At 41.8% G+C, this 25,583-nt stretch overlaps 1 protein-coding gene across 10 annotated transcripts in view; it reads right to left on the bottom strand.

Moving 5' to 3' along the window:
• Nucleotides 1–25,583, bottom strand: part of LOC131683263 (clathrin heavy chain) — a 343,996-nt gene that overhangs the window by 222,970 nt on the left and 95,443 nt on the right. For 9 of the 10 annotated variants that reach the window (XM_058965096.1, XM_058965093.1, XM_058965098.1 and 6 more), the window contains 4 exons: nt 7,969–8,176; nt 7,655–7,912; nt 3,541–7,587; nt 3,312–3,478 (listed from right to left, as the gene is read on the bottom strand). In XM_058965096.1, the coding sequence (XP_058821079.1) occupies nt 3,312–3,478; nt 3,541–7,587; nt 7,655–7,912; nt 7,969–8,176 (4,680 nt within the window). The remainder of the gene's footprint in view (nt 1–3,311; nt 3,479–3,540; nt 7,588–7,654; nt 7,913–7,968; nt 8,177–25,583) is intronic. The other variant, XM_058965100.1, reaches the window with a different exon arrangement.

Below are 25,583 nucleotides of genomic sequence, written 5' to 3'. Positions count from 1 at the left end.
CCAAGTAGCCTACCTCAGGCTACTGAAGGCGGATGCCAAAAAGGTAACCGAGAAAGGTAAGCTGAAGATCGGCTGGTCGGTATGCCCAATTAGCATACCCCAGCCGCCTTCAGTGGATAGGTGCTATCGGTGCCTTGAATCCGGCCACAAAGCCTACAAGTGCAATGCCATAGCTAGGAGCAAACTATGTCGTCGCTGCGGCGAGGAAGGGCATAAAGAGCGGGGTTGCACTAAGGCGCACAAGTGCCTTATCTGCACCGCTAAGAAGCAAGCCCATAAACATGCTATGGGTAGACCTTCGTGTCCCTTCGGTGAGGTAAATAAGAAGAAGCCGTGAACGTCACACAGCTAAATCTTAACCATTGTGCAGCAGCCCAACAGCTGCTGTGGCAGTCGGTCTCGGAGTCGAGGACAGATGTCGCCCTCCTATCAGACCCGTACAACATCCCTGCCGGCAACGGCAATTGGGTGTCGGACGGGTCTGGAATGGTGGCAATCTGTACAACGGGACGGTTCCCGGTTCAAGAGGTAATACACTCCTCCGCCGAGGGTGTTGCGATTGCCAAGATCAATGGTGTGTTCTATTGCAGCTGCTACGCTCCACCAAGGTGGCCAATCAACCAGATGATCGACAGGCTCTCGTCAGACCTAGTGGGCCGGAAATCGGTGGTCATAGCGGGAGACTTTAACGCTTGGGCAGTGGAGTGGGGCAGCCGCTGTACAAATAGCAGGGGTCAAGCGCTAATGGAGGCGCTTGCGAAACTCGATACTGTGCTAGCTAATAATGGCTCCGCTAGTACATTCCGTAGAAACGGGGTGGAGGCGTGGATTGACGTAACATTTGCCAGGCTCCAGGCATGGAATGGAGGGTAGACGAAGGCTACACCCATAGCGATCATTTAGCAATCCGCTTTAGGATCAACTATGGTGTGCAGCATCCGAGGGCGGGAGATCCCTGTCAGGTACGCGGGTGGAAGTCCAATCACTTCGACAGCGAAGCTTTCACCGCGGCCCTGGGACTGGAGGCCAACACCGACAGTCTAAGCGGGGATGCGCTGGTAGCTGTTCTATCACGCGCGTGCGACGCCACTATGCCGAGAAAAAACTGCCAAGAAACGACAGATGCCCGGTATACTGGTGGAGTGCCGAGATTGCAGCTCTACGGTCAGCCTGCCTCAGAGCTAGACGTAGGATGCAAAGAGCTCGCACCGAGGATGCAAGAGAGAACCGCCGTGAAGTGTTTCGAGCTGCGAAATTGGCCCTTAACAAGGCTATTAAAAGCAGCAAGAGAGCGTGTTTCGACAACCTGTGTGAGAGTGCCAACGCGAATCCGTGGGGTGACACCTACAGGATTGTGATGGCCAAGACCAAAGGGGGCTCTTCACCCCCAGAACGTTCTCTGGACCGGTTGGCAACGATTATCGAAGTACTCTTCCCGTCTCGAGCCACAAGCCCCTGGCCACCTGCACTACGAGACAGTGCCGGCACGGCCGAAATGGTGGCTCCAGTGACGAATGAAGAACTACTCGCAGTGGCTAAATCCCTAGCAATGAACAAAGCTCCAGGGCCGGATGGAGTTCCAAACAACACTCTCAAGGCAGCGATTATAGCGAACCCGAACATGTTCAGGCTAGCTATGCAGAGATGCCTTGACGAGCGTCGTTTCCCCGATAGATGGAAAAGGCAGAAATGGGTGCTGTTGCCGAAGCCCGGGAAGCCGCCAGGCGACCCATCGGCGTACAGACCAATCTGTCTGATCGACACGACTGGCAAACTGCTTGAGAGGATCATCCTCAACAGGCTAACCCCGTACGCGGAAGGTACGGACGCCCTGTCAAGCAACCAGTTTGGCTTTCGGAAGGGTAAGTCCACAGTGGACGCTCTCAACTCAGTGATAAATACTGCCGAGATAGCGATCCAACGGAAAAGGCGAGGCATTCGATACTGTGCGTTAGTGACACTTGACGTGAAGAACGCATTGAACAGCGCAAGCTGGGATGCCATCGCGCTTTCGTTACACCGGCTTAGCCTACCAGTGGGTCTGTACCGGATCCTGGAAAGTTACTTCCAGAACCGCGTACTGCTATACGAGACCGATGCCGGTCAGAAAAGGGTTCCGATTACCGCCGGAGTCCCACAGGGCTCGATCCTAGGCCCGGTGCTATGGAACCTCATGTATGACGGGGTTCTGAGACTGAAGTTCCCTCCCGGGGTCAAGATCGTCGGCTTTGCCGACGACGTAACCTTGGAGGTCTACGGGGAGTCAATTCCTGAGGTAGAACTAACCGCAGAACACGCGATCAGCACGGTGGAAGAATGGATGAGCGCGAGAGGCCTGGAGCTCGCTCATCATAAGACGGAGGTAGTTATCGTCAACAACCGCAAGTCGGCACAACATGCAGTTATCCATGTGGGAGAAGTCGCGATCACTTCACAGCGAAGTCTGAAGTCTCTCGGAGTCATTATAGACGACAAGCTGACCTTCGGCAGCCATGTCGACTATACATGCAAGAGAGCGTCGACTGCTGTTGCGGCTCTATCGAGAATGATGTCCAACAGCTCAAAGGTGTGCGGCAGTAGACGTAGGTTACTGGCAGGCGTTGCCGTATCTATCCTCAGGTACGGCGGCCCATCATGGTCAAGAGCACTGAGGGTAACCAGTTACCTACAAAAACTGGAGAGCACCTACCGCGTGATGTGCCTCAGAGTGATATCTGCCTACCGCACGGTATCACACGATGCATCCTGCGTGATAGCGAGCATGATGCCAGTCGGGCTGGTCATTCGGGAAGATGAGAAGTGCTTCGAGCTACGTGGAAATAGGGGAGCCCGCGAGCGCACCAGGGTGACCTCGGCAGCGTGAGTGGGACAACTCCTCGAAAGGTAGGTGGACCCACCGGCTGTTACCTAGATAATATATCAATTAGCTAGAGATTACTGGGTAGGGAAAGTTATGGAAGCTAGAGCCACAGTACTCAAGTGAGAGCAAGGATGTGAAGTAAACAGATCGGAAAACTAGAAGTAGCAGGGTCATTAGAACAGGCTTAATATCGTGCGGGCTTAATCTTTGTCTTCTGTTAATGAGGGTCGAGCTTAGGCAGTATAACTACGAATCACCCGAGTTCACTAACATGTGTCCTGGTAATGATAGACGTGTCCATCTTCACCGTGACACGGTAAAGATGGACACGTCTATCATTACCAGGATGAGACGAGACGACGTGCAAATAAAACAATTCCTAATATAAATTTTAATACTTGATATATACCTGAAAAGAAAATAAATTTTAACTTCACAAAATAAAGCTTACCTGGAAAAGACAAGCCGCAAAACAATCATACGCGCCTCTCTCCAGAAACCAACCGAGTAATTCTTCAGCGATTTCACCTTGGTGTGACTCTGCAGCATATTCCATGGCGTCTTTGAATAGGCGATCTTTTTTGCATAGTTCCACACTTTGCTTCCAACGGTTGTTTCCTGAAAACAAAAACTTCAAATTCTCAAAGTAATCCTTTGATTGCCAATTATATAAACCAAACCTTTGTACAAGTAAGCAGCAATTCGTCTAAATTCAGTCAATTCGTGCTTTTCCAATTTTTGAGCAAGAGCAATGTTATCAAAATTATCGAAAGCATCAATCGAGGTTCTGAGTCCCTGATAGTCTTCCTCGTCAATCAACAAACCATTAAGAGCCTCATTTATCGCCTTATTATTCAAACTCTGCACCGAACGTAGATACGTTTTAACTAACTGAAGATGACCTTGTTTAGTGAAAAAGTTCACAGCACGGGTGTGATCCATACGAGGCGCCAGTACAAGCAGCATATCGTTTAACAACAGCGGTTTATAGTCCAGATAAAATTGAATGGCTTTATAGTAAAGCTCAATATTGGCTACTTTTGTAATGATATCCTTGAAGTGTCCTTCACGCCACGCTTCGGTTGGATGTGCCATCATGGCCAGTACTGCATTATCGTATTCCTCATATTTGTCAAACAAAAACACCAATTCGGACCAAAGGTGGGCTTGTTCGGCAGCACGTAATACCTTCGGGATGTTAACTCGTGACCAGAATAACTCCAAGTGCTCACGCATTTTAGCAGGTTTGTACTTGGAGTAAAGAATAGCCAACTCGGTAAACATTCCCATATGAGCCCGTTCTAAACCAAGTGCAGCTTCTAATAATCCTATCAATTCCTCAAAATGACCTCTATCCTGGTAGTAAGTTATCAAATCCTCCAACTCGTCTGCATGAACAACTATATGTAATCCACACATTTGAGCAAGTCGAAATTCTTCTGCGTCCACGCAAGCAAAGCACACCTCCTTCCAGGTACGTGTGGAATTGGCCTTTCTTGCACCGTCGACAGCTCCTTGGAATTCTTTTAAATGTACAAGTGTTATCGCTAGTCGAGCAAAATTGCTTACATTATTATACAGTAACTTTGCGGCTTCATACATTTTATCATTAAAGCACCTGTCGCCAATCTTCTGTATATCAGCGTGATTCGGTCCAGAAACAAACTCCTCTAAATCAGCCAACCTTCCAGTGCGGGCATACGCATAAATAAGTTCGCTTTCAATATAACTTTCTCTCGCCTTCTTCCGTGCCATTTGCAGATAGCGTACCAAATCATCCCAGGATTCATTTTTACTGGCTGTTTCAACAACATCGATGTACGCACTAGGATCATCGGCTTTGATATAGCTGTCAATAGCCTCCTTAACTAATCCTTGCTGCAACTGCGCGCGTGCCAGCTGAGACCACACAGCCGGTTCGTTGCAACGCTCAGCAAATTCATTAGCCCGTTCTAAATTATGAACTTGCTCAATTAACACTTGTATGGCTGAAGTATTGACATCAAACTTTTTGAATATAGCGAAAGCTTCCTCATACAATTCATTATTGATGGCAATATTGGCGATATCTGGAGCATCGTAGTTATCCAAACGATTGATATAATCCATCACACGACTTCGGTCAGCCTTAATTGCCGTTAGAATAAGCAAATTTTGGAGATTACGGTGATCTGAGAATACTGATGAGTCTAGAACAATCTTTTCTAGCAGCTCGATTAGCTCGTTGGGTAAATCAGCTGTCATAAATGCTTTAACCGTGACCGAAATGTCATCTGGATCTTGAGTTTCGGACAGAGCAGTTTGAACAACCTGATCTATGAGCTGGCGCTTGTAGGGATTAGCCTCAGACAACACATCGGCCCATAACTCAGCATCCCGACGGCGAACAAGATATCTTGCTTCAGATTTGAATAATGAATTTTCATTGCACACCGCAATTAACTCCCGATCACAATGACCACGTTCATAAGCGACACAAGCTAAATGCGGATCACGTTTCTCACAGTAGCGACCAACAACACGACTATCATAGAACTGATTTTCTTTTAAAAACCGCTCAGGATTATTATTAGAGTCTATGTAAATTTTAGCCAACGCATTATGTGTGGCAGGTTCAATGCAACCTTCATGAACACGGGACTCCAGCCATGGCAACAGTAGCTTCAAACGATTACGTTTCTCTACTTCCTCGACCAACTCATCAGTAGAAAATTGGCCTTTGACGACCAGGATCAAATTCTTTATAATATCTTCGGAACAATCAACGTCTAATAGACCTCCAACTACTACGGGAAGCCGAGATGGATTTACCTTCTGGACATAGATTTCTATATATTTTTGCAGACTGTTGCGATACAAATAAAGCACCAAATCGTGAACGAAATCAAAACGGTCGCAAACGATAATCAACGGAAGTTGATCGGTCAATTTAGCTTCTTTCAAGAAATTTTTCACACGTTCAGCATTGTAGCAATTCGATTCCCGGCAGATACGCTCGACTTCTTTTATTTGGTTTGTCTTGCATGCAGCTTGAATATACTTGAAATGCACTTCTGAATCTTGGCTAAAGTTAACAATAGAGCCGAGGAAATAGAACAGACCTTCGTAGCTCTTGAAGCTTTCAAACAGATCGATCAATGCTTTCGTCGTCAACTGTTCATGATATTTAGTAGCAATCTGTACACAAATCTGTAGATTTTGACGAATGTTGGCGGTCAGCATTGCTTTCAGGCATTCCAAAGAGTCCTCAACCGAAAGGGTACCAAAAAATCCGACCAACCAATCTCCGTTAAGCAGATGTGTATGTACCACTGCCCGCTTGATGTCATACAGATCTGTATAATGCTCCAGCGCACGTTGTAGCAATCCTGCCTTCTCGCAAAGTTGGGCGATGTGAGCTCGATCATAATGTGTGAACATGGCATTGCCAAGAATAGCATCTGCCACTTGTGGAGCCGACATCAGATTCATTTCGAGCAACCGCGTTTGCAATGATCCTTCGCTAGGGCGATTGTTTTTCAAAGCATCCAGCAGAAATGCTGTACACTGCTGTACCATATTCTGCTCCATAAAGATATCCACAATCTGGTTGATATCCGCAAGTGGCTCTTCATCAGCAACCAACATGCTAGCAAATCCAGCACCTTGTTCAGGATTAGTACGCATGACCGAGCGTAGTAAAAACACGTAATCCGGAGTGTAGTTGACTTTTTTGGCGTAAAGAACTATCTTTTGAAACTGTCCCGTCTCGGCAAAACATTGGATAACTTTATTTGGTACATTCGAGCGCAGATATATTGAAAGAGCTAGTGTTGGATCCGACGGCTTAACTAAATCACCGAGTTCTTCACTACATTCAAGTTTCTCTTCTTTTAGCCACTTTTCACATAACTGCTTACGACCTTGTGCTAGAACAGGGCGACATAGCTCCAATGATTCATATTTGTTTAATTTGCCTTGGTCCAATAATATTCCAAAATATTGCAATAGCGGTGGAGAATTAGTTCCAGGTTGAGTGGGAACCTGCTGGAATTTTTGGATTGTTTGGGGGGTGCGTAAAATACCCTTTGGAGCAATTGCTGCTACTTTTGCCGATTCGGCGTATTGGCCATTTTGGAACAAATGGTTAAACTTACGCACGAATAAATCTTCAGCCCCAGACAAATTATTTCGAACGGCCATACGCAATGCTAGATCCGGATTTTGCAGAATATTGTTGATATATGGGATAATTTGCTCTTCATCGACTGTCACCGATAGCACCTGACCCTTGCGATTGACACCAATAATACCACCACTCGATTCATGTGGAGCCGTCACGAAAATAGTATCTGCTGAGATGCGATTCATATATATGCAAGTTGCCGTTTCGATGTCATACATGTGAATATAGCCATATTTTGTGATTAGATAGATCACATCGTACTTTGGCGAAACTTGCATAGCGACAGGAAAATCGCTCTGCGCCTCTGGGGGAAAAAACACATCCACCGCTTTCTTAGTGAAAGCAGCGTTACCTTGAGGTGGTGCTCCTACTTCAATTATATGCAATTTTGCTGTGGTAGCTGAACGCACTGCGAAGCAGAACAAAGTTGATGCTTCCTTATTTTCCTCCATCTTGAAAGTAGCAAACGATGCGGCATGTCCCTCAATAGCCTGCGAAACCTTACGTTCAACTGAATACAGCTGCATTGCTCCAATGACACGGTTCTGCTGGGCAGAAATACCTGGTGAGGAAAAAACGGATACTTTATGTACTGAGAAACAATGTAATATTAGCTATGGACTACCCACCGACTAAAAGAAGCCAAGCTTGCTTGGGATCAGTTCTATAGTTGATGATCTGACACCCGTTCAGCGATGAGTGCCTTTCGAACATCTTCACGGGAGTAGAGTCTCCCTCCATCGACCAATGATACACCGATGTTTCAGTTACCAAAGACAATGTATTCAATGTAATCCATTTCCAGAAAACTACCTCTTCCGTCATAGTATGGGCTTTCATTTTGGATTTCATTTCAATGTTGAAAATCTGTAGAGTCTTTTGAGCTGCTAAGGAATGATTGGTTTATAAATGATTGTAACATTGTAGATTTAAATCAACCAACCTTTCAGTGCAATAACTTTGCTTGCAGGATTCATGATTGCCGAATCAGCGCTGATTGGCCGACGAATCGGGTTCTGCGTATCGTTCATATCAATAATTACCACCTGCGCTGTTTCTCCTACCTTCTCGCGGACGCAGATGAACTTGTCAGATTCCATTGTCAAGTTCGTAAAGGATATGGAACTTGGATTTATGTTGATGTTGGTGAGCTGCAATTATACAAGATTTGTTCTGGTTACTTATGCAAGCAAAGATACACATATGGCATATGGCAAGCATTATGTTAATACGGTTTAGTGATGGTCGATCGGGATATATACGAGAAGGTCTCTCATTCTATCAGTAAGGTTATGGTGCCGGTATCATTGTAGGTACCGAAATACTAAACATAAGTGCCGGTATTTTAGGGGTTATGCAAAACTTTTGATGAACAATGTACCTAACCATGGTGTGCCATTAAACTTGAATTCATAGGACCGAAGGCTTTGAAAATATAAAGCGTTTTACATGGCAATCCTCTTATGGGGCCACGTAAACTCATGAGGGGGGCGGAGGGTTTAGCAAAAGTCTACGTTTGTCCACGAGTGGGGAGGTTTCTGTAGAAGTCTACGTAGCCTTTGATTTTTTCGTATTGAATGCAAAATTAAATTTTAAATTGGATTCAAATAGAGTTATATTCAATATATCAGTCGATTCAGCTAGATGTATTTATGCAGGCACTTCGAAACTAGCACCTACTCTATTGAGGCAACTACTCTTTGGGCGACCACTCAACCCATAATCCTCCTATTTTTTGGAAAAAACAACCACCCGGCACGTTTTTGTTTCTTGCGTTCATTTAGATATATGCTTAATCTCATGAAAAAATTGTAGAAAATACACCAAAAAAGTTCTAAAAGCGATCTCCCAAAATACCTCTCCGCGGAAGATTTCGAATGTAAAAATCCTATAGTCGTGAATTATGAGACACTACTAGTTAGCAGACATGCATGGACCATTAAATGCATGAACCATTGAATGTTAAAACATGGTCAAAGGTCAGTGGTTAACAAGAAAAAGTCCGATTTTTAACAATAGGTGGATTAATTTATTTTATTAATTCCGGTGGTTGAAGCAGTGTTGTAGTTGAACTTCTACAATAATGTGTTTACTCGAGTTAAATTGTTTGAAATTTCTCTTGTAATCATTTGGTGAAAGTCTACTTAAGTCTACAAGGGGGTCAAGAATTTTGTCGTGGTTTGTGAATGGTCCCTAAATTAAGTGTTTTTAATGTGAATTTTTTTTTTTTTTTTTTTTTTTCGAGAGTTGTCCTACTGGAGCTGTAGAGCTAGGTTCTCGGAAGGGCTCCCCGTCAGAATCACATACTACAATTTGCAGACGAGACAGGCAATGTCGCCCAATAAAACACTGCAATAGGCCAATTGTAGCGGGCCGTGATTCTGAATGTGATATTCATTGTACGGTTCAGGCATGTGCGGGCGTAGGGAATCGCGTGTATCATCGCGAAGGGCTCGAACATTTGTACGTTAATGTGCTCGATCGCGTGTGCGTTTGTATGTCGCGTGTGCTAACGTGTAACTTCGCGTGCATAAATTCTATTTCATAATCGTGTGCCTTTCGCATATTCGCGTGTGTTCTAGAATAATCGCGCGCGGACCGTGAATCTGATACTTAATTTTTTGTGTACGGTTCAGATTCCAGAAGGAAGTGGGTTCTTCCATATCATTAGAGTTCCCAATCATGTCGTCGTAGAACGCGTGGTCTAGTGGATATGAGCTTTATTTTTTTTTTTTTGATTGGTCCAACTGAATGTATAGACCTAAATTGCTAGAATGAAGGTTAAAGATTTCCGGACGTGACCGATTCATGATCGCGCATTTGCGGGTTGGCGTTTGAGATCGCGTTTGTAACTTCGTAAGTACTAAAACGTTCACACAATTGCCGCAGTGTTATCAAGTTTACGCGATCGCGGGCATAGGTGTGCGTAGATGATCGCGAAGGGCTTAAGCGTTCGTATGTTGACGTGTTTGTCGCGTGTATGTGACTTCGCATGTATAAATTCGATTTTGAAACCCTGCGGCGATTCATATATTCGCGGACCGTCATTCTGATCTTTAGTTTTCGGTGTACGGATCACATTCTGACAGGGAGAGAGTTACCCCATATCACTAGAGTTTCCGGTCATGTCGCCATGGAACGTTTTGTCTAGTGGATATGGTAGTTATTTTTCAATTTTATTTTTTTAATAATTAACAAGGACCTAGATTGTTTGTAGCGAGGATAGATACTTCCGGACGATCCCGATTCATGATGTCGTGAGCGCGGGAGTTTGTAGGTTGACACTTGAGATCGTGTTGGTAAGTTTATGAGTGCTGAGATTTTCACCTTATCACCGGGGTGTAATCATGTTTGCGAGTTCGTATGTTGCTTGGAAAATCGCGAGGGGCTCTAACGTTTGTGCGCTGACGTGATTTTGTAACGTGTGTTCTTGAATGGTTGCGCGAACCGTGAGTCTGATATTAAATTTTCAGTGCGCGGTTTGAATTCTGGCAGAGAGTGGGATCGTTTATATCGATAGGGTTCCCGGTCATGTCGCCATGAGATGTGTTGTCTAATAGGTATGGGCGTATTTTCTTAATTGGTCCAGCTGAAGGCATGGACCTAGGCTTCTAGGATCAAGGATAGACTTTCGGACGTGACCGATTCGTAATCGCGTGCACGATGGCATTTTTGTAGGTTCCCGCTGAGACCGCGTTTGAGAATGTGTGAGTGTTAAGACGTTCACTATCACCATCTTTGTTGACCCAGCTGAAGGCGGGTGTAGAATGGCAGTATAGGACTCGAAAAGAAGAAATAAAAGACAATATATGAGAGACGTAATAGATTAGATAGGTACAAGATACAGCTGAAGTTATGATCATCACATGAGACATACATTAGTACTTCAAACACTACTAATACTTGAATAGCCAATCACCACACATAGCACATCCTTTCTCAATTATCTATTTGTTACTGGTTGATTGTTGGTTATGAGCTGGTGAATAGAGGAAAGGTATAGAACAGACAAAAGGCTCATATCAGCCCTCCCGGCCTCCTCGACACACCACTATCGAGGCGTATTGTAATCAACATCTTGAAGCGGGCTTCTTATATAAATCAAATCCTCAGTAGTCATAACGTTTGGTGGATTATTAACATGAGAACTAATTAACCTCTAGTAGTAGAACTTGGTGCAAATAAAAACTAAAAAGAGCGAAGGTCCTTATATTTAGATAACTCTATTGAATATATTGTGGCTTGATGATGTTTACAATACCGTCAATCCCATCAACCTGCGAGAGGGAATTAAGTGTTTTTAATGTGAATTTATATGCAAAAAATGTTCGAGCATAAAATGTAGACACAACAAATTCTCGAGAATAATGTAGACACGAAAATGTTTGACAAAATGTACAATTTTTTGTCGAAGATTGTATGCAATACAGAATAATTCATGTCAATAATATCGCATTATCACGCACTTTTTAAATATCCAGGCTTTTTGCTGCATTTTTAATGTTATTTATAAAAAATCAGCCAAAAATTTCTAGGTTGAAGTGCTATAGAACCTTTGTCAGACAATTGGTTTAAGAAGGTTATTGCATTACGTCTCGAGTGGGACATCGAGCAAACCGAAAGGGCTTATGGGCCTTTTTGTGTTGTTTCATACTCTGCACCTGCCCATACTAACGCTCAACCAATAGTGTACGCGCTGGTGTGGTCAACAGGCGGGTCTCCGTTGATCTTTTCTGTGGGCTGTGTTTGCAAACATTGTTCAACAGCTTAATACCAGTGTTTGTGAACACGGCTCGCAGTGGGGGTCATTGTGTGTCGATTTATTGGTCGACTTCGTCATCGTGCACAAGCCAATTAATTACAGTAATCATTCGGTAGCGAGGCGCTCTTTAACTAGGTGTTCGGTAATTGAGCTGCAGCCCAGTTAAAAGCAGTTAAACGTCAAAACATAGACGTCAAACGTGATTTGGCATTTTGATGTCAAAACTAATCAGGGGCAAGCGAATGAAAAACAATACTGACAAATCAATAATAATATTAATTTAAATTTCGATAAAGTGATATCAAGAGTGCTGATTCAAATGGTCCTTAATGACAAATGTAAACAAACTGAGTTATTCGCAGCGCAGCATGTTATTACAACATAGCTAACGAATACCGAAAACCAGGTTTCATTATACCCAGTATTTATCAAAATAACAAGCATTATATAAAAAGTCGCAAAGTTTTCATGATCATATTTTGAAATTTTGCACTTGAGACCTTTTAAATTGAAATTAAACCTCTCCAACTGTTCATAGGCGCCACGCAAAAACGACGCAAGATTCTTTTCATTCTATGTTTTTCCCACTGCACATAGGTACCTAGTAAAAACGTCCTAAGCATCAAAAAAAAAGAAATTATTTTCTTCTGTTCATGCGACTTATTTTCGAAGTTGAATTTAGAAAGTATTATAAATCAAATGATAATTGGAAAGCTTAGTTATTCTAAAGTAACATGCCATTCGTTGGTTTTAACCACTTCTAGCTAATGGTTTGTTAATATAAACTAAAGTTTCCCGCAATTTTTTTCTGCAAGACTTCTATTAAATCCAGTGCAACTATTTACCATAGTAATGAAGAACATTCGTATTCCGGTGCTCATCTTGTCGAAAACTTTGAAGAAATTCAATATTCGTCGTAGGAGCTACCTTTGCTGAAAAAAGTCTTATGTGCAGCGTCGTATGATTCTTAGACCCGAAAAAAACCTATGTGAAAGGTCCTATAATTTTCAAAAGGACGCATCATTCTAAAGCGCTTAAAAACTAAATTAGCACCAAACATTTCATGTTTTAAGAATTATTTACCTAAAAAGCGTATTCCTTAGACTATATTGGCATAATTGGTCCATCGAAACACATATTTGTTCTCTAATAGGGATTTGTTTTAGGTCCATGAAACTTCCGCCTCGTTTTTCTCAGTTCGAGCTCAATGTCACTTAGGACCTTTTGAATAAGTACTCTTGATATATTAGCTTTTGTTTGTTGGGAATTAGGTGGACGTAAATTAACAATTCGACGATTTATTCGCCTCTTTACTGAGCAAGCAGTGAGTGGTATTTGTCCATATTTATCGGTAACCTATCAATTAATCGACATCGTAACCATAACATCATTCTTTGGCATCGAAATCGTCACCGGTGATTTTTAGTATTTGACAGATCAGCCCAGTTAGCGAGCGGCACTACCGGAATGGACGACTGTTCAACTTATTGAATACGTCCAACCCTTCGGCAACTACCATGTACTGGAAATTTTCGATATAATACGGTACCAGAATAAAACATTTTTTGAATTTTTTGAACTTCTTCGGTGGCAAAAATTTAATCTTGCAAGTCACCATTTGTCGATTTTATCCCATATGTAGGGAAAAATTGAGAGTCGGCTCCGTATTTTCATGATCACTGTCCATCTGGAGTACATTACATTTCTAATCCTTCTATGTTGGGTGCTCAGCCACAAGTGGTGACTTTTCATTCCTAGGAAATTTTACTACTTGATTTCCAACTTGACCTCGAGCGGATTCACCGGCATTTTGTCACTGAAATCCGCTACAAGGAATCTATGAGGACGTTAATGATTTTGAGGTGCTAAATATCACACTGCATAATCCAAACAGATCCAGTTTTTTATAAATATAATGCAAATTTTCTGAAAAATCATTTGGCATCCCTGCACTAGCACAAATATTTTATGTGTTTGCACTTGCAGTCACACGGGCAGATTTTTCAGATAGTCGTCAATAGACTCTGCCTGAAAAATGTGGCTCAATCAAACACGAAAAGCTATAAATAGAGGTGATGCGCGTCTGTTTGAATGAGTTGCTTTTTTGCCAAACGAGCAACATTATGACTATAACCAAAGATGATAAAGTACAAGATATCCCACTTTCAAATACCACGAACAAACCTTCGACAACATCATTTTGGTGATTCCAACACCATCTTTTGAGTTTTTATTGAGCCAGCCGAATGCACTTGTACAAATTTCTTCTGCGTGCAATAGCGCGAGTATGTCAGATGCTTTCGGAAATGTGGTTCTTTTCGAACCGGAATGAGAGTGAGAAGAATGGCAAATGGATTGAAACGGGCAATAGGAGAACGATGAATTCCGTTTATACTTGATCGGAGCTAAAGGCTCGCACCTATGAGGCTTGCGTTTGTGAGAATCGTATTCTAATCAACGATATCTCGAATATTATATTCATGCATTGTTGAGTGCAGATATAACAATTTCCAATTGATACCACTACTTTTTTGGAGAATGTATTGTACTAATGAAGCAAACTGTGATTTTCATTTGGAGAACTGTTTGTATCGTTCATGAAAAATCCAAGCACATCGTTTATAGCAACATTTCTAAATGAAATTAAATCCAACAAGTCCAAGTAGCTATTAAAGTGCTACAGATTTTAATAATGGAAAGATTTCAACGTGTAGACCTTTTAGGAACTGACCGAACACTTCATTATTTTAAAAGAAAGTAATGCGCACTCCGGCAGACTGACTCAGCCATGAATGTCTCCACTCTGTATTGGCAGCCGCACGATGCAAACGATAACCGAGAAGTACTTTTCAAACAGATATTTTCAGCAGGGGAATTATGGTTAAAACCGACACCTTAAGCTTAACACTTCTTCTGGGTTACCACAAAATTAATAAAATTATAATTTCTACGCAGAATTCTTCTTCAACAAATTCTTAACAAGGCTTAAATTTCAAAAAATTTATTTCATAGAGAATTATTGGTTGCAAAGTGACTTCTTCTAGACACTGCAGGTAAAACCGACACCCCATAGGGGTAAGATCGACACCCCCTTTAATTTATTTTCCCTCCACTTTTTTCATTAAGAATGTGATATATGCGTGTGTGATAAAGTGTGAATATGTGTGATGCAAACATGTGCTTTTTGTAGCTTCGTCATGTAGTGAGGAGAAGAGAGTTCGAAAGCGCAGTGTTATAAACAAGAGTATTTTATATTTAATATTACCGGACGTTACGCCTAATATTATTTGACAAACATAATAAAACCAGTTTCATAGATCAGTACACTGTTTGTCAAATGTAGTCAAACCGGCGTATACGTCAAACAAATCGCCATGCGATAAAATTTTGTGCTGTTTGAACTTCATGAATTTTCAAGAGTGCAAACACATGAAATATTTGTGTTAGTGCAGGGATGCCAAATGATTTTTCAGAAAATTTGTTTTATTTTTATAATAAACTGGAATTGTCAAAGCAACTATATCGCACTCCTTTGTTCATGATTATGTAGAGCAAGGTGTTGAATGTGATTCGTCTTTGGCAGCAACTAGGTGAGAAGCGAGGTAAGGGTGCCCGGTCAAACCATTCGGAATTTGATTCGGAATCCTGAATGGAGTCAGTATGGATTCCAATTCAAATGCAACAACCGATTCTGAGTCGGAATCGGTTGTTACATTTGATTTGGAATCCATACTGACTCCATTCAGAAATCCGAACCGGTTCCGCAATGAGTTTAACTGGGTGGCTGCGGGGGTGAAAAATGACAGCAAACAACTTTGTGTGCAAACTGAAATCCAAGCAATCATATATCGAGACGAATGTTTCATCACTAGTAACTAGTAAACAATGTTGTTAGCTGTCGTTTATAAAACCAGCATGGCTAATCGGCGTTTTAGATAATCGTATCACCTGAGAATAAAAGCTCCTTGATGCAGAGTGTATCATCATCGATTTCCTGTAGCGGATTTCAGTGACAAAATGTCGGAGAATTCGTTCGAAGTCAAATTAGAAATCATGCCGGAAGATTTCATGTAACAGTGATCATGAAAATACGGAGCCTGCTCTCAGTTTTTCCCTACAGTCCATTGGTATTAAGTGAAGAAGAAATTAAGAATGTAATAAAATCGGCAAAAGTTGACTAGATAGAGCGTAAGCAAAAAACTTGTCGCCGGAGAAGTTCACACAATTGAAAAAAAAATATTTTACAGTCGGGTCTCCTACTACGCGGATTATTTTGGGATACTCTCACAGTGAGGATACAAATTTCAGTACATGCCAGATTGCAATATATTCCAAAAAATGATAATTTAGAAAAATGTTTTTATAAAATTCTTGTGGAGGTAGAAATTTTGATAATCGAAATTTTTCTACAATATGGCAATAAGTTTTATTTTGAAGGGCAATTTTTTGGCAGATGAAAACCTGGGACGGGACATGCGGATAGGAAAAAAACGGGTGTCAAATTGATCCAGCTATGAAACGTCACTTTGAACCAGTGTGAGCCAGAATGAGAAAGCTTGTGAGCAATATGTGAACCAGAATGAGAGCGTATGTGAGCAAAGTTAGAAACGAAGAATGAAAAAGGGAAAAGAAAACATCTTTCCGCTTCAGGGTTGTTAATACGATACATTTTTCGCGATAATTTATCGGCATTACTCGTTAACGATAATGTATCGTCATCGAAAACTCCGTTAACGATAATGTATCGTCGCCTTCATCGTCATCGTCGATAATTGTATCGTCGTATTCATCGTCATCGTCGGTTCATCGGTTATCGCGATACATTTTGCGTTACTTTCCCGTTTATTGGAGTTGAAGTTGATGCGGTTAACTTTCAGTTGTTTAGAAATAAATACCTATTGAAGGACATATTGTTGGCAGTTGAAAATCAATAGTTTTGGACATTTTCTATGCACAGCGGAGTCCGACGATGCGCCAAAGAGAATTTTTTTCAACTTTTCGGGAAAGTGTATTATACTGAAGGGAAAGTTGTTGGCAGTTGAAAATCAATAATTTTGGACATTTTCAATACGCAAATTAACGATGAAGCCACGCGACTCAGGTGCTGACGTCGAAGTTCCTCGAGACAACCGGCAAACATCGCAATCGCCAAGCTAGGCATTTTTGTTAGACGACGACAACGTGCGACCCAATCGATGGCAACGTGTGACCGGATGGATGGCACCACCGCGAGGATTGCAGAGTTAGCAGTATTGAACTGTAGTTAGGGCCAATTAATTGAAATACATTCATTCGATGTGGAACGGTAGAGTAGTGTAGTTGTATTTTTTAAAAAGAGTATCACAAACTCTTTTTGTTAACTGGAGGCTCCGGCGAGATCCATCTCGTGCCGGGAAGTGTATAAGTGTTCGAGTGACTTGTGAAAAAAATCTTACAACCTGGTCTCTAGAGCCAAGCAAAAAAGTGCAAAAATCTAAATAGTGGTGGTCCAATGAGCCACATACAAGTTAAAAACCGACACAAAGCGAGAAGCGAGGACACCGTGGATTATCCCAATTGATAGTAGGGTCCGGAGTAGTGGATGCAATACAGCAGAGCAAAACGGAGCAACCCAAAATATCTGCCTCTTCTCCCCCGACACTTGGTGGAACGCCAAAAAGAAGACCGGATTAACTTATGCCGGCCGAACCGAGGACACGGTCCTATATGTAAGTACCAATAATTTTTTATCATTCTAAGTGTTAGTGACAAAAAAATCCAAGAAAATCCAGAGTACAGGTGTATAGTGAAAAAGTGTTAATTATCAATTTTCATTAAAAATAAATTTCCGTCAAAATTAGTAAGAAAAAATCTAGATTAAACTTTTACTTCAAAAAAATAATGGAAAACCCAGCCCCAATTCCTGCGGCTGCACAGTTGACCATGCAACAATTTATTGAATTAGGAAAACTACCAAATTTTATTCGTGATTTACAAAATTTTGATGGTAAGCCAACAGAACTATTAGTATGGCTTACAGATGTTGAGGGCATTTTCTGCATGTACAGAGATGCCGGAGCCACGGAAGCTCAAATTGATTTAATTGAACGCTCCGTGAGACGAAAAATTAGAGGCGAAGCAGCCGATATTCTCAATTCGAATAACATTGTGCATGATTGGGCACAAATAAAATCGACGTTGCTTCTATATTACAGGGATAAGCGTGATATGAAAACATTGGACTTCGAACTAACAACTATTAAAAAGAACTCCAATGAAAGTTTAGGCAGTTACTACTCCAGGGTGAACGAACTACTTTCATCCATAGTAGCTCAAATTCAAACGGAGGAAAAACTGTTCCTCCATGCTAATTCACACATTGACTATTTTCGAAAAAAAGCAATAGATGCATTTATTCGAGGGTTAGAAAAACCTCTGTGTCATTTACTAAAAACATTCAATCCAAAGACGTTAAACCAGGCGTATCAGTTTTGCCTAGACTACCACAATATGGATACCAGATCGGCACCCTTCCGAAATGAACATTTCACCCCAACTCCCAAACCAAGGGATTTGGAAATCAATAGGCTTCCTCCTAGACCACCTCCAAGGAGATATCCATCTCCACCAATTCCAGCCCCAAGGAATTTTCCACAGATGCCATCATTTGGCAGGCAACACTTTCAAGCCAATCCTTTCGCCCAAACCAGACCTCAGTACCAGCCTAATCCATTCCAGGCACCCCACGGCCTTGGGCTGCGAAACCATTACCGAAACCCGAGCCGATGGATATTGACCAGAGTATAAGAACACACAATTTGGACTATGGTAACAGGCCACCAATGAATCTTAAAAGACCACCGCCGATATAGGGGCAAGCATATCCGTACCCATTCAAAAAGATGGGTGGGTAATGTCTGCGACATAACCGGAGAGATGTAGAATACATAAGGAACACGTTCTTCAAATATGTTGATACTCATTAGGATTTTCGGACAAAAGCTGATTTGGGCGAGGAATATTTCAAATTATTCTTTACAAAAATGACGGTGGTCCTGAAAAGGACCGGTTTTGTTGGCGTTGTTGGCCTTGGTGAGGGAGATGGCTAACGATGAAATTAATTGTTAGCATGAGGAAGTCGCGTAGTACTGGCCAATGGAAGAACAGATAATAATTGATTCCTGAAAATCAATTTTTCTTTATTCATGTAAATTATACATACTTACAAATCTAACAGAAGATTCCTGATCATATTTCTGAATCATTAGTGCGAACATTGTGTAATTTGGTTAAGTACAATGAAAGTTACAAACTTTCCAAACTCGACCTTCTGTTCCTTCAGAAATATTGAAATGGGGTGTCTATATTAAACCGTTAGTCGTGGTCACAATAAAAAAAGATGGGTGGGTAATGTCTGTCACATAACCGGAGCGTCGTGATTTCAATTCGAGACGTTAATTTAAATCTAATAATATTCAACAGAATCACGTTTGAATGGGAAATTTTCAAATAATTCTCTATGGTAATAATGGTGGTTCTGAAAAGAACCTTTGGTATCGGCGTTGGTGTTGATGGTGATGCGCTGGATCGTTGGATATTTTTGGCATGATAGTTACGTGCCTGGCGAACTGTTTTGTAGCCTCGAACAAAACGACAAGACTGGCTTCTTCGGGTACCATTACGGCTGAACTTTATAAGCTTAGCTCGACTTTGAAATCCTGCACAATCTCACGAATCAGACACTGGTAGGGCCATTTTGTTTGCTACTAGCACGGAGCTGCACAAAAAAATCATTTAATGCAGTTAGTTCACGGGGGCTGCCAAAAAGCTTGAATAGAAGCATGCGACTTCAACGTTTCTCTTAAACACATGCAACAACACATTCGTTTTGGTAATACTGATAATAACAGTAGAAAGGAATGGAAAAGCAGTGCACGAAACGAGCGAGAGGATAATATAAATTTTTGTTCCGTGTGCAAGCTACTTCTTTCCACCCAACGTATTATGTTGCTTGTTGAAAATTTGCTACACACCTTAAAATGAAAGTTTCAGTTTAACTCTCACTAGAACACAATTGATTGGTCCTGAAAAGAACCGTTGCTTTTATTGTAATTTACGCCCACTCCCACAAACCGACCAAGTAGGCATCACTGGCTTCATTACGGCTGAGTTTTGTAAGCGTAGCTCGACTTTGAAGTAATACACAACCTTACAAACCAGACGCTGGAATGTTAGCCAGCGGATTAGTTGCTCCGTTGCCCTTTAGTTGGGGCGAAATACTAGCATGGCGACAGTTCCTGATCGGTAGCTGGTTGCGATGGGCCACCAGCAGCTGGGGCACTTTTGCGGACCGTCATCATCGCCAACTGTTTTCCTCCGGTGGACTGGCTGCTTGCTAGTGCTTGAACGAATACGAATGATGAGAAAAACCGACCGACCAATATTCATATATGAAAACACGAGAAAGCACTACTATCGCTCTCCCGCTCGTTTTCGTGCCATTCCTGTGCCTTTCCTTTCCGTTCGGCTACCGATACTAGCATAACCAAAACGAATATTCTGTCTTTCCATCGCCTTCAATCTAGTGGCCAGTGCTAGCAAACTTGCATGTTCAGTTTTTCAATAACAACATTCCAACAATATTTTCAAAGAATGTTGCAGATTTGAAAAGAAGGAAGGAGAAGATTTTCACAAATTTAAATTCTTTTGTCTTATTTGTTAGCGCTGATAAAGGCTATTTAGTTTGCTACTAGCAAGGAGCTGCACAAACAAATCGATTTATGCAGTTAATCAACGGAGGCTGCCAAAAAGTTCGAATAAAAGCATGCGACTAGTGTACTTTGCATGTTCTATATTTTATCAATACTAGAGAGGATCAATAAAATAATTCAAATTGTTATAGCGACATGCATTTGTGGCAACACTGGCCATGAGATGGTGGGGGAACACGCACATTCGTTTTAGTTATGACGGTAGTAGCAGCAGAAAGGAATGGAAAAGCAGTGCACGAAAACGAGCGAGAGAGGATAATTTAAATTCTCTTTCTTTCTTTCCACACATCGTATTTCTTATATTGCTTTCTGAAAATTATTTGTTATACACTATAAAATGTAAATTTCAGTTTAACTCTTATTAGAACACAATTAATTGGTCCTGTAAAGAACCGTTTATTGTTTTATTGCGGGAGCATAATTCAGACGCACTCCCCGCGGACACGGTGAGCTAGAAAGCACTATTTTGCATTCTCGAACAAACCGACCAAGTAGGCATCGTTGGCTTCTCGGGGCATCATTACGACTGAGCTTTGTAAGCGTAGCTCGACTTTGCAGTCCTGCACAATCTCACGACCCAGACGCTGGAACGATAGCCTACTCTGTTGCCCTTTAGTTGGGGCGAAATTCTTGCAGGGCGACAGTTCCGATGAGTCACCAGTAGCTGGGGCATTTTTTCCGTCCGTCGCTATTGCCAACTGCTTTCCTTCGGTGGACTGGCTGCTTGCTAGTGCTTGAACGAATACGAATGATGAGAAAAACCGAACGACCAATATTCATATATGAACACACGAGAAAGCACTACTATCGCTCTCTCGCTCGTTTTCGTGCCATTCCTGCGCCTTTCCTTTCCGTTCGGCTACCAATACTAGCATAACCAAAACGAATATTCTGTCTTTCCATCGCCTTCAATCTAGTGTCCAGTGCTAGCAAACTTGCATGTTCAGTTTTTCAATAACAACATTCAAACAATATTTTCAAAGAATGTTGCAGATTTGAAAAGAAGGAAGGAAAAGATTTTCACAAATTTAAATTCTTTCGTGTTATTTGTTAGCGCTGATAAAGGCTATTTAGTTTGCTACTAGCAAGGAGCTGCACAAACAAATCGATTTATGCAGTTAATCAACGGAGGCTGCCAAAAAGTTCGAATAAAAGCATGCGACTAGTGTACTTTGCACGTTCTATATTTTATCAATACTAGAGAGGATCAATAAAATAATTCAAATTGTTATAGCGACATGCAATTGTGGCAACACTGGTCATGAGATGGTGGGGGAACACGTACATTCGTTTTAGTTATGATGGTAGTAGCAGCAGAAAGGAATGGAAAAGCAGTGCACGAAAACGAGCGAGAGGATAATTTAAATTCTCTTTCTTTCCACACATCGTATTTCTTATATTGCTTTCTGAAAATTATTTGTTATACACCATAAAATGTAAATTTCAGTTTAACTCTTATTAGAACACAATTAATTGGTCCTGTAAAGAACCGTTTATTGTTTTATTGCGGGAGCATAATTCAGACGCACTCCCCGCGGACACGGTGAGCTAGAAAGCACTATTTTGCATTCTCGAACAAACCGACCAAGTAGGCATCGTTGGCTTCTCGGGGCATCATTACGACTGAGCTTTGTAAGCGTAGCTCGACTTTGCAGTCCTGCACAATCTCACGACCCAGACGCTGGAACGATAGCCTACTCTGTTGCCCTTTAGTTGGGGCGAAATTCTTGCAGGGCGAAATTCTTGCAGGGCGACAGTTCCTGATCGGGTTGCGATGAGTCACCAGTAGCTGGGGCACTTTTTCCGCCGTCGTCATTGCCAACTGCTTTTCTTCGATGGACTGGCTGCTTGCTAGTGCTTGAACGAATACGAATGATGAGAAAAACCGACCGACAGATATTTATATAATCGCGCTAATATGCACTACTATCGCTTTCTCGCTCGTTCTCGTGCCGTGCATGAGCCTTTCCTTTCCGTCCGGCTTCTAATGGCCTAACCAAAGGAATATGCCGTCTTTCCCCCACCAAGTGCTCTCGCCAAGCAACCCAATGCGAATAACCATACGAACAAACATGTAGTGGACCTATATATAAACTTTTCATTATTTTATTGTTCGGTTGGTCTACCATAACGACGGCTCTGTGCGGGATGGGCTGAAAATTTTCACTTTTCCGAGTCGTTTTCGAAAGATTTTTCAAAACACTTTTAATGTAGAATACATTTAAGGTTTCAATATAGGGGTCCCGTTTCAAAATATCGGCTGCGGCGCCGCGTCAGATTTTGAACGTTAATAACTTTTATCATACTTAACAGAATGATTTGATTTTTAGACCAATTTGTTGCAAATATGTTCCTCTATGCTGTATTAAAATTTGAAGTATGTATAACATGTACTAATAACAAAAAAAATGTGTTTTGAAAAATCTTTCGAAAACGACTCGGAAAAGTGAAAATTTTCAGCCCATCCCGCACAGAGCCGTCGTTATGGTAGACCAACCGAACAATAAAATAATGAAAAGTTTATATATAGGTCCATTACATGTTTGTTCGTATGGTTATTCGCATTAGGTTGCTTGACGAGAGCACTTGGTGGGGGAAAGACGGCATATTCCTTTGGTTAGGCCATTAGAAGCCGGACGGAAAGGAAAGGCTCATGCACGGCACGAGAACGAGCGAGAAAGCGATAGTAGTGCATATTAGCGCGATTATATAAATATCTGTCGGTCGGTTTTTCTCATCATTCGTATTCGTTCAAGCACTAGCAAGCAGCCAGTCCATCGAAGAAAAGCAGTCGGCGATGACGACGGCGGAAAAAGTGCCCCAGCTACTGGTGACTCATCGCAACCCGATCAGGAACTGTCGCCCTGCAAGAATTTCGCCCCAACTAAAGGGCAACAGAGTAGGCTATCGTTCCAGCGTCTGGGTCGTGAGATTGTGCAGGACTGCAAAGTCGAGCTACGCTTACAAAGCTCAGTCGTAATGATGCCCCGAGAAGCCAACGATGCCTACTTGGTCGGTTTGTTCGAGAATGCAAAATAGTGCTTTCTAGCTCACCGTGTCCGCGGGGAGTGCGTCTGAATTATGCTCCCGCAATAAAACAATAAACGGTTCTTTACAGGACCAATTAATTGTGTTCTAATAAGAGTTAAACTGAAATTTACATTTTATGGTGTATAACAAATAATTTTCAGAAAGCAATATAAGAAATACGATGTGTGGAAAGAAAGAAAGAGAATTTAAATTATCCTCTCGCTCGTTGTCGTGCACTGCTTTTCCATTCCTTTCTGCTGCTACTACCATCATAACTAAAACGAATGTGCGTGTTCCCCCACCATCTCATGACCAGTGTTGCCACAAATGCATGTCGCTATTACAATTTGAATTATTTTATTGATCCTCTCTAGTATTGATAAAATATAGAACGTGCAAAGTACACTAGTCGCATGCTTTTATTCGAACTTTTTGGCAGCCTCCGTTGATTAACTGCATAAATCGATTTGTTTGTGCAGCTCCTTGCTAGTAGCAAACTAAATAGCCTTTATCAGCGCTAACAAATAACACGAAAGAATTTAAATTTGTGAAAATCTTTTCCTTCCTTCTTTTCAAATCTGCAACATTCTTTGAAAATATTGTTTGAATGTTGTTATTGAAAAACTGAACATGCAAGTTTGCTAGCATTGGCCACTAGATGGCGATGGAAAGACAGAATATTCGTTTTGGTTATGCTAGTATTGGTAGCCGAACGGAAAGGAAAGGCGCAGGAATGGCACGAAAACGAGCGAGAGAGCGATAGTAGTGCTTTCTCGTATATGAATATTGGTCGTTCGGTTTTTCTCATCATTCGTATTCGTTCAAGCACTAGCAAGCAGCCAGTCCACCGAAGGAAAGCAGTTGGCAATAGCGACGGACGGAAAAAGTGCCCCAGCTACTGGTGACTCATCGGAACTGTCGCCCTGCAAGAATTTCGCCCCAACTAAAGGGCAACAGAGTAGGCTATCGTTCCAGCGTCTGGGTCGTGAGATTGTGCAGGACTGCAAAGTCGAGCTACGCTTACAAAGCTCAGTCGTAATGATGCCCCGAGAAGCCAACGATGCCTACTTGGTCGGTTTGTTCGAGAATGCAAAATAGTGCTTTCTAGCTCACCGTGTCCGCGGGGAGTGCGTCTGAATTATGCTCCCGCAATAAAACAATAAACGGTTCTTTACAGGACCAATTAATTGTGTTCTAATAAGAGTTAAACTGAAATTTACATTTTATGGTGTATAACAAATAATTTTCAGAAAGCAATATAAGAAATACGATGTGTGGAAAGAAAGAAAGAGAATTTAAATTATCTTCTCTCGCTCGTTTTCGTGCACTGCTTTTCCATTCCTTTCTGCTGCTACTACCATCATAACTAAAACGAATGTGCGTGTTCCCCCACCATCTCATGGCCAGTGTTGCCACAATTGCATGTCGCTATAACAATTTGAATTATTTTATTGATCCTCTCTAGTATTGATAAAATATAGAACATGCAAAGTACACTAGTCGCATGCTTTTATTCGAACTTTTTGGCAGCCTCCGTTGATTAACTGCATAAATCGATTTGTTTGTGCAGCTCCTTGCTAGTAGCAAACTAAATAGCCTTTATCAGCGCTAACAAATAAAACAAAAGAATTTAAATTTGTGAAAATCTTCTCTTTCCTTCTTTTCAAATCTGCAACATTCTTTGAAAATATTGTTGGAATGTTGTTATTGAAAAACTGAACATGCAAGTTTGCTAGCACTGGCCACTAGATTGAAGGCGATGGAAAGACAGAATATTCGTTTTGGTTATGCTAGTATTGGTAGCCGAACGGAAAGGAAAGGCACAGGAATGGCACGAAAACGAGCGGGAGAGCGATAGTAGTGCTTTCTTGTGTTTTCATATATGAATATTGGTCGGTCGGTTTTTCTCATCATTCGTATTCGTTCAAGCACTAGCAAGCAGCCAGTCCACCGGAGGAAAGCAGTTGGCGATGATGACGGTCCGCAAAAGTGCCCCAGCTACTGGTGGCCCATCGC

The sequence above is a fragment of the Topomyia yanbarensis genome, chromosome 2 (genome assembly GCF_030247195.1).
Source record: "Topomyia yanbarensis strain Yona2022 chromosome 2, ASM3024719v1, whole genome shotgun sequence".
Classification (NCBI taxonomy): domain Eukaryota; kingdom Metazoa; phylum Arthropoda; class Insecta; order Diptera; family Culicidae; genus Topomyia; species Topomyia yanbarensis.
Note: the sequence above shows the minus strand (reverse complement) of the source record. Positions and strands in the feature narration are given on the sequence as shown.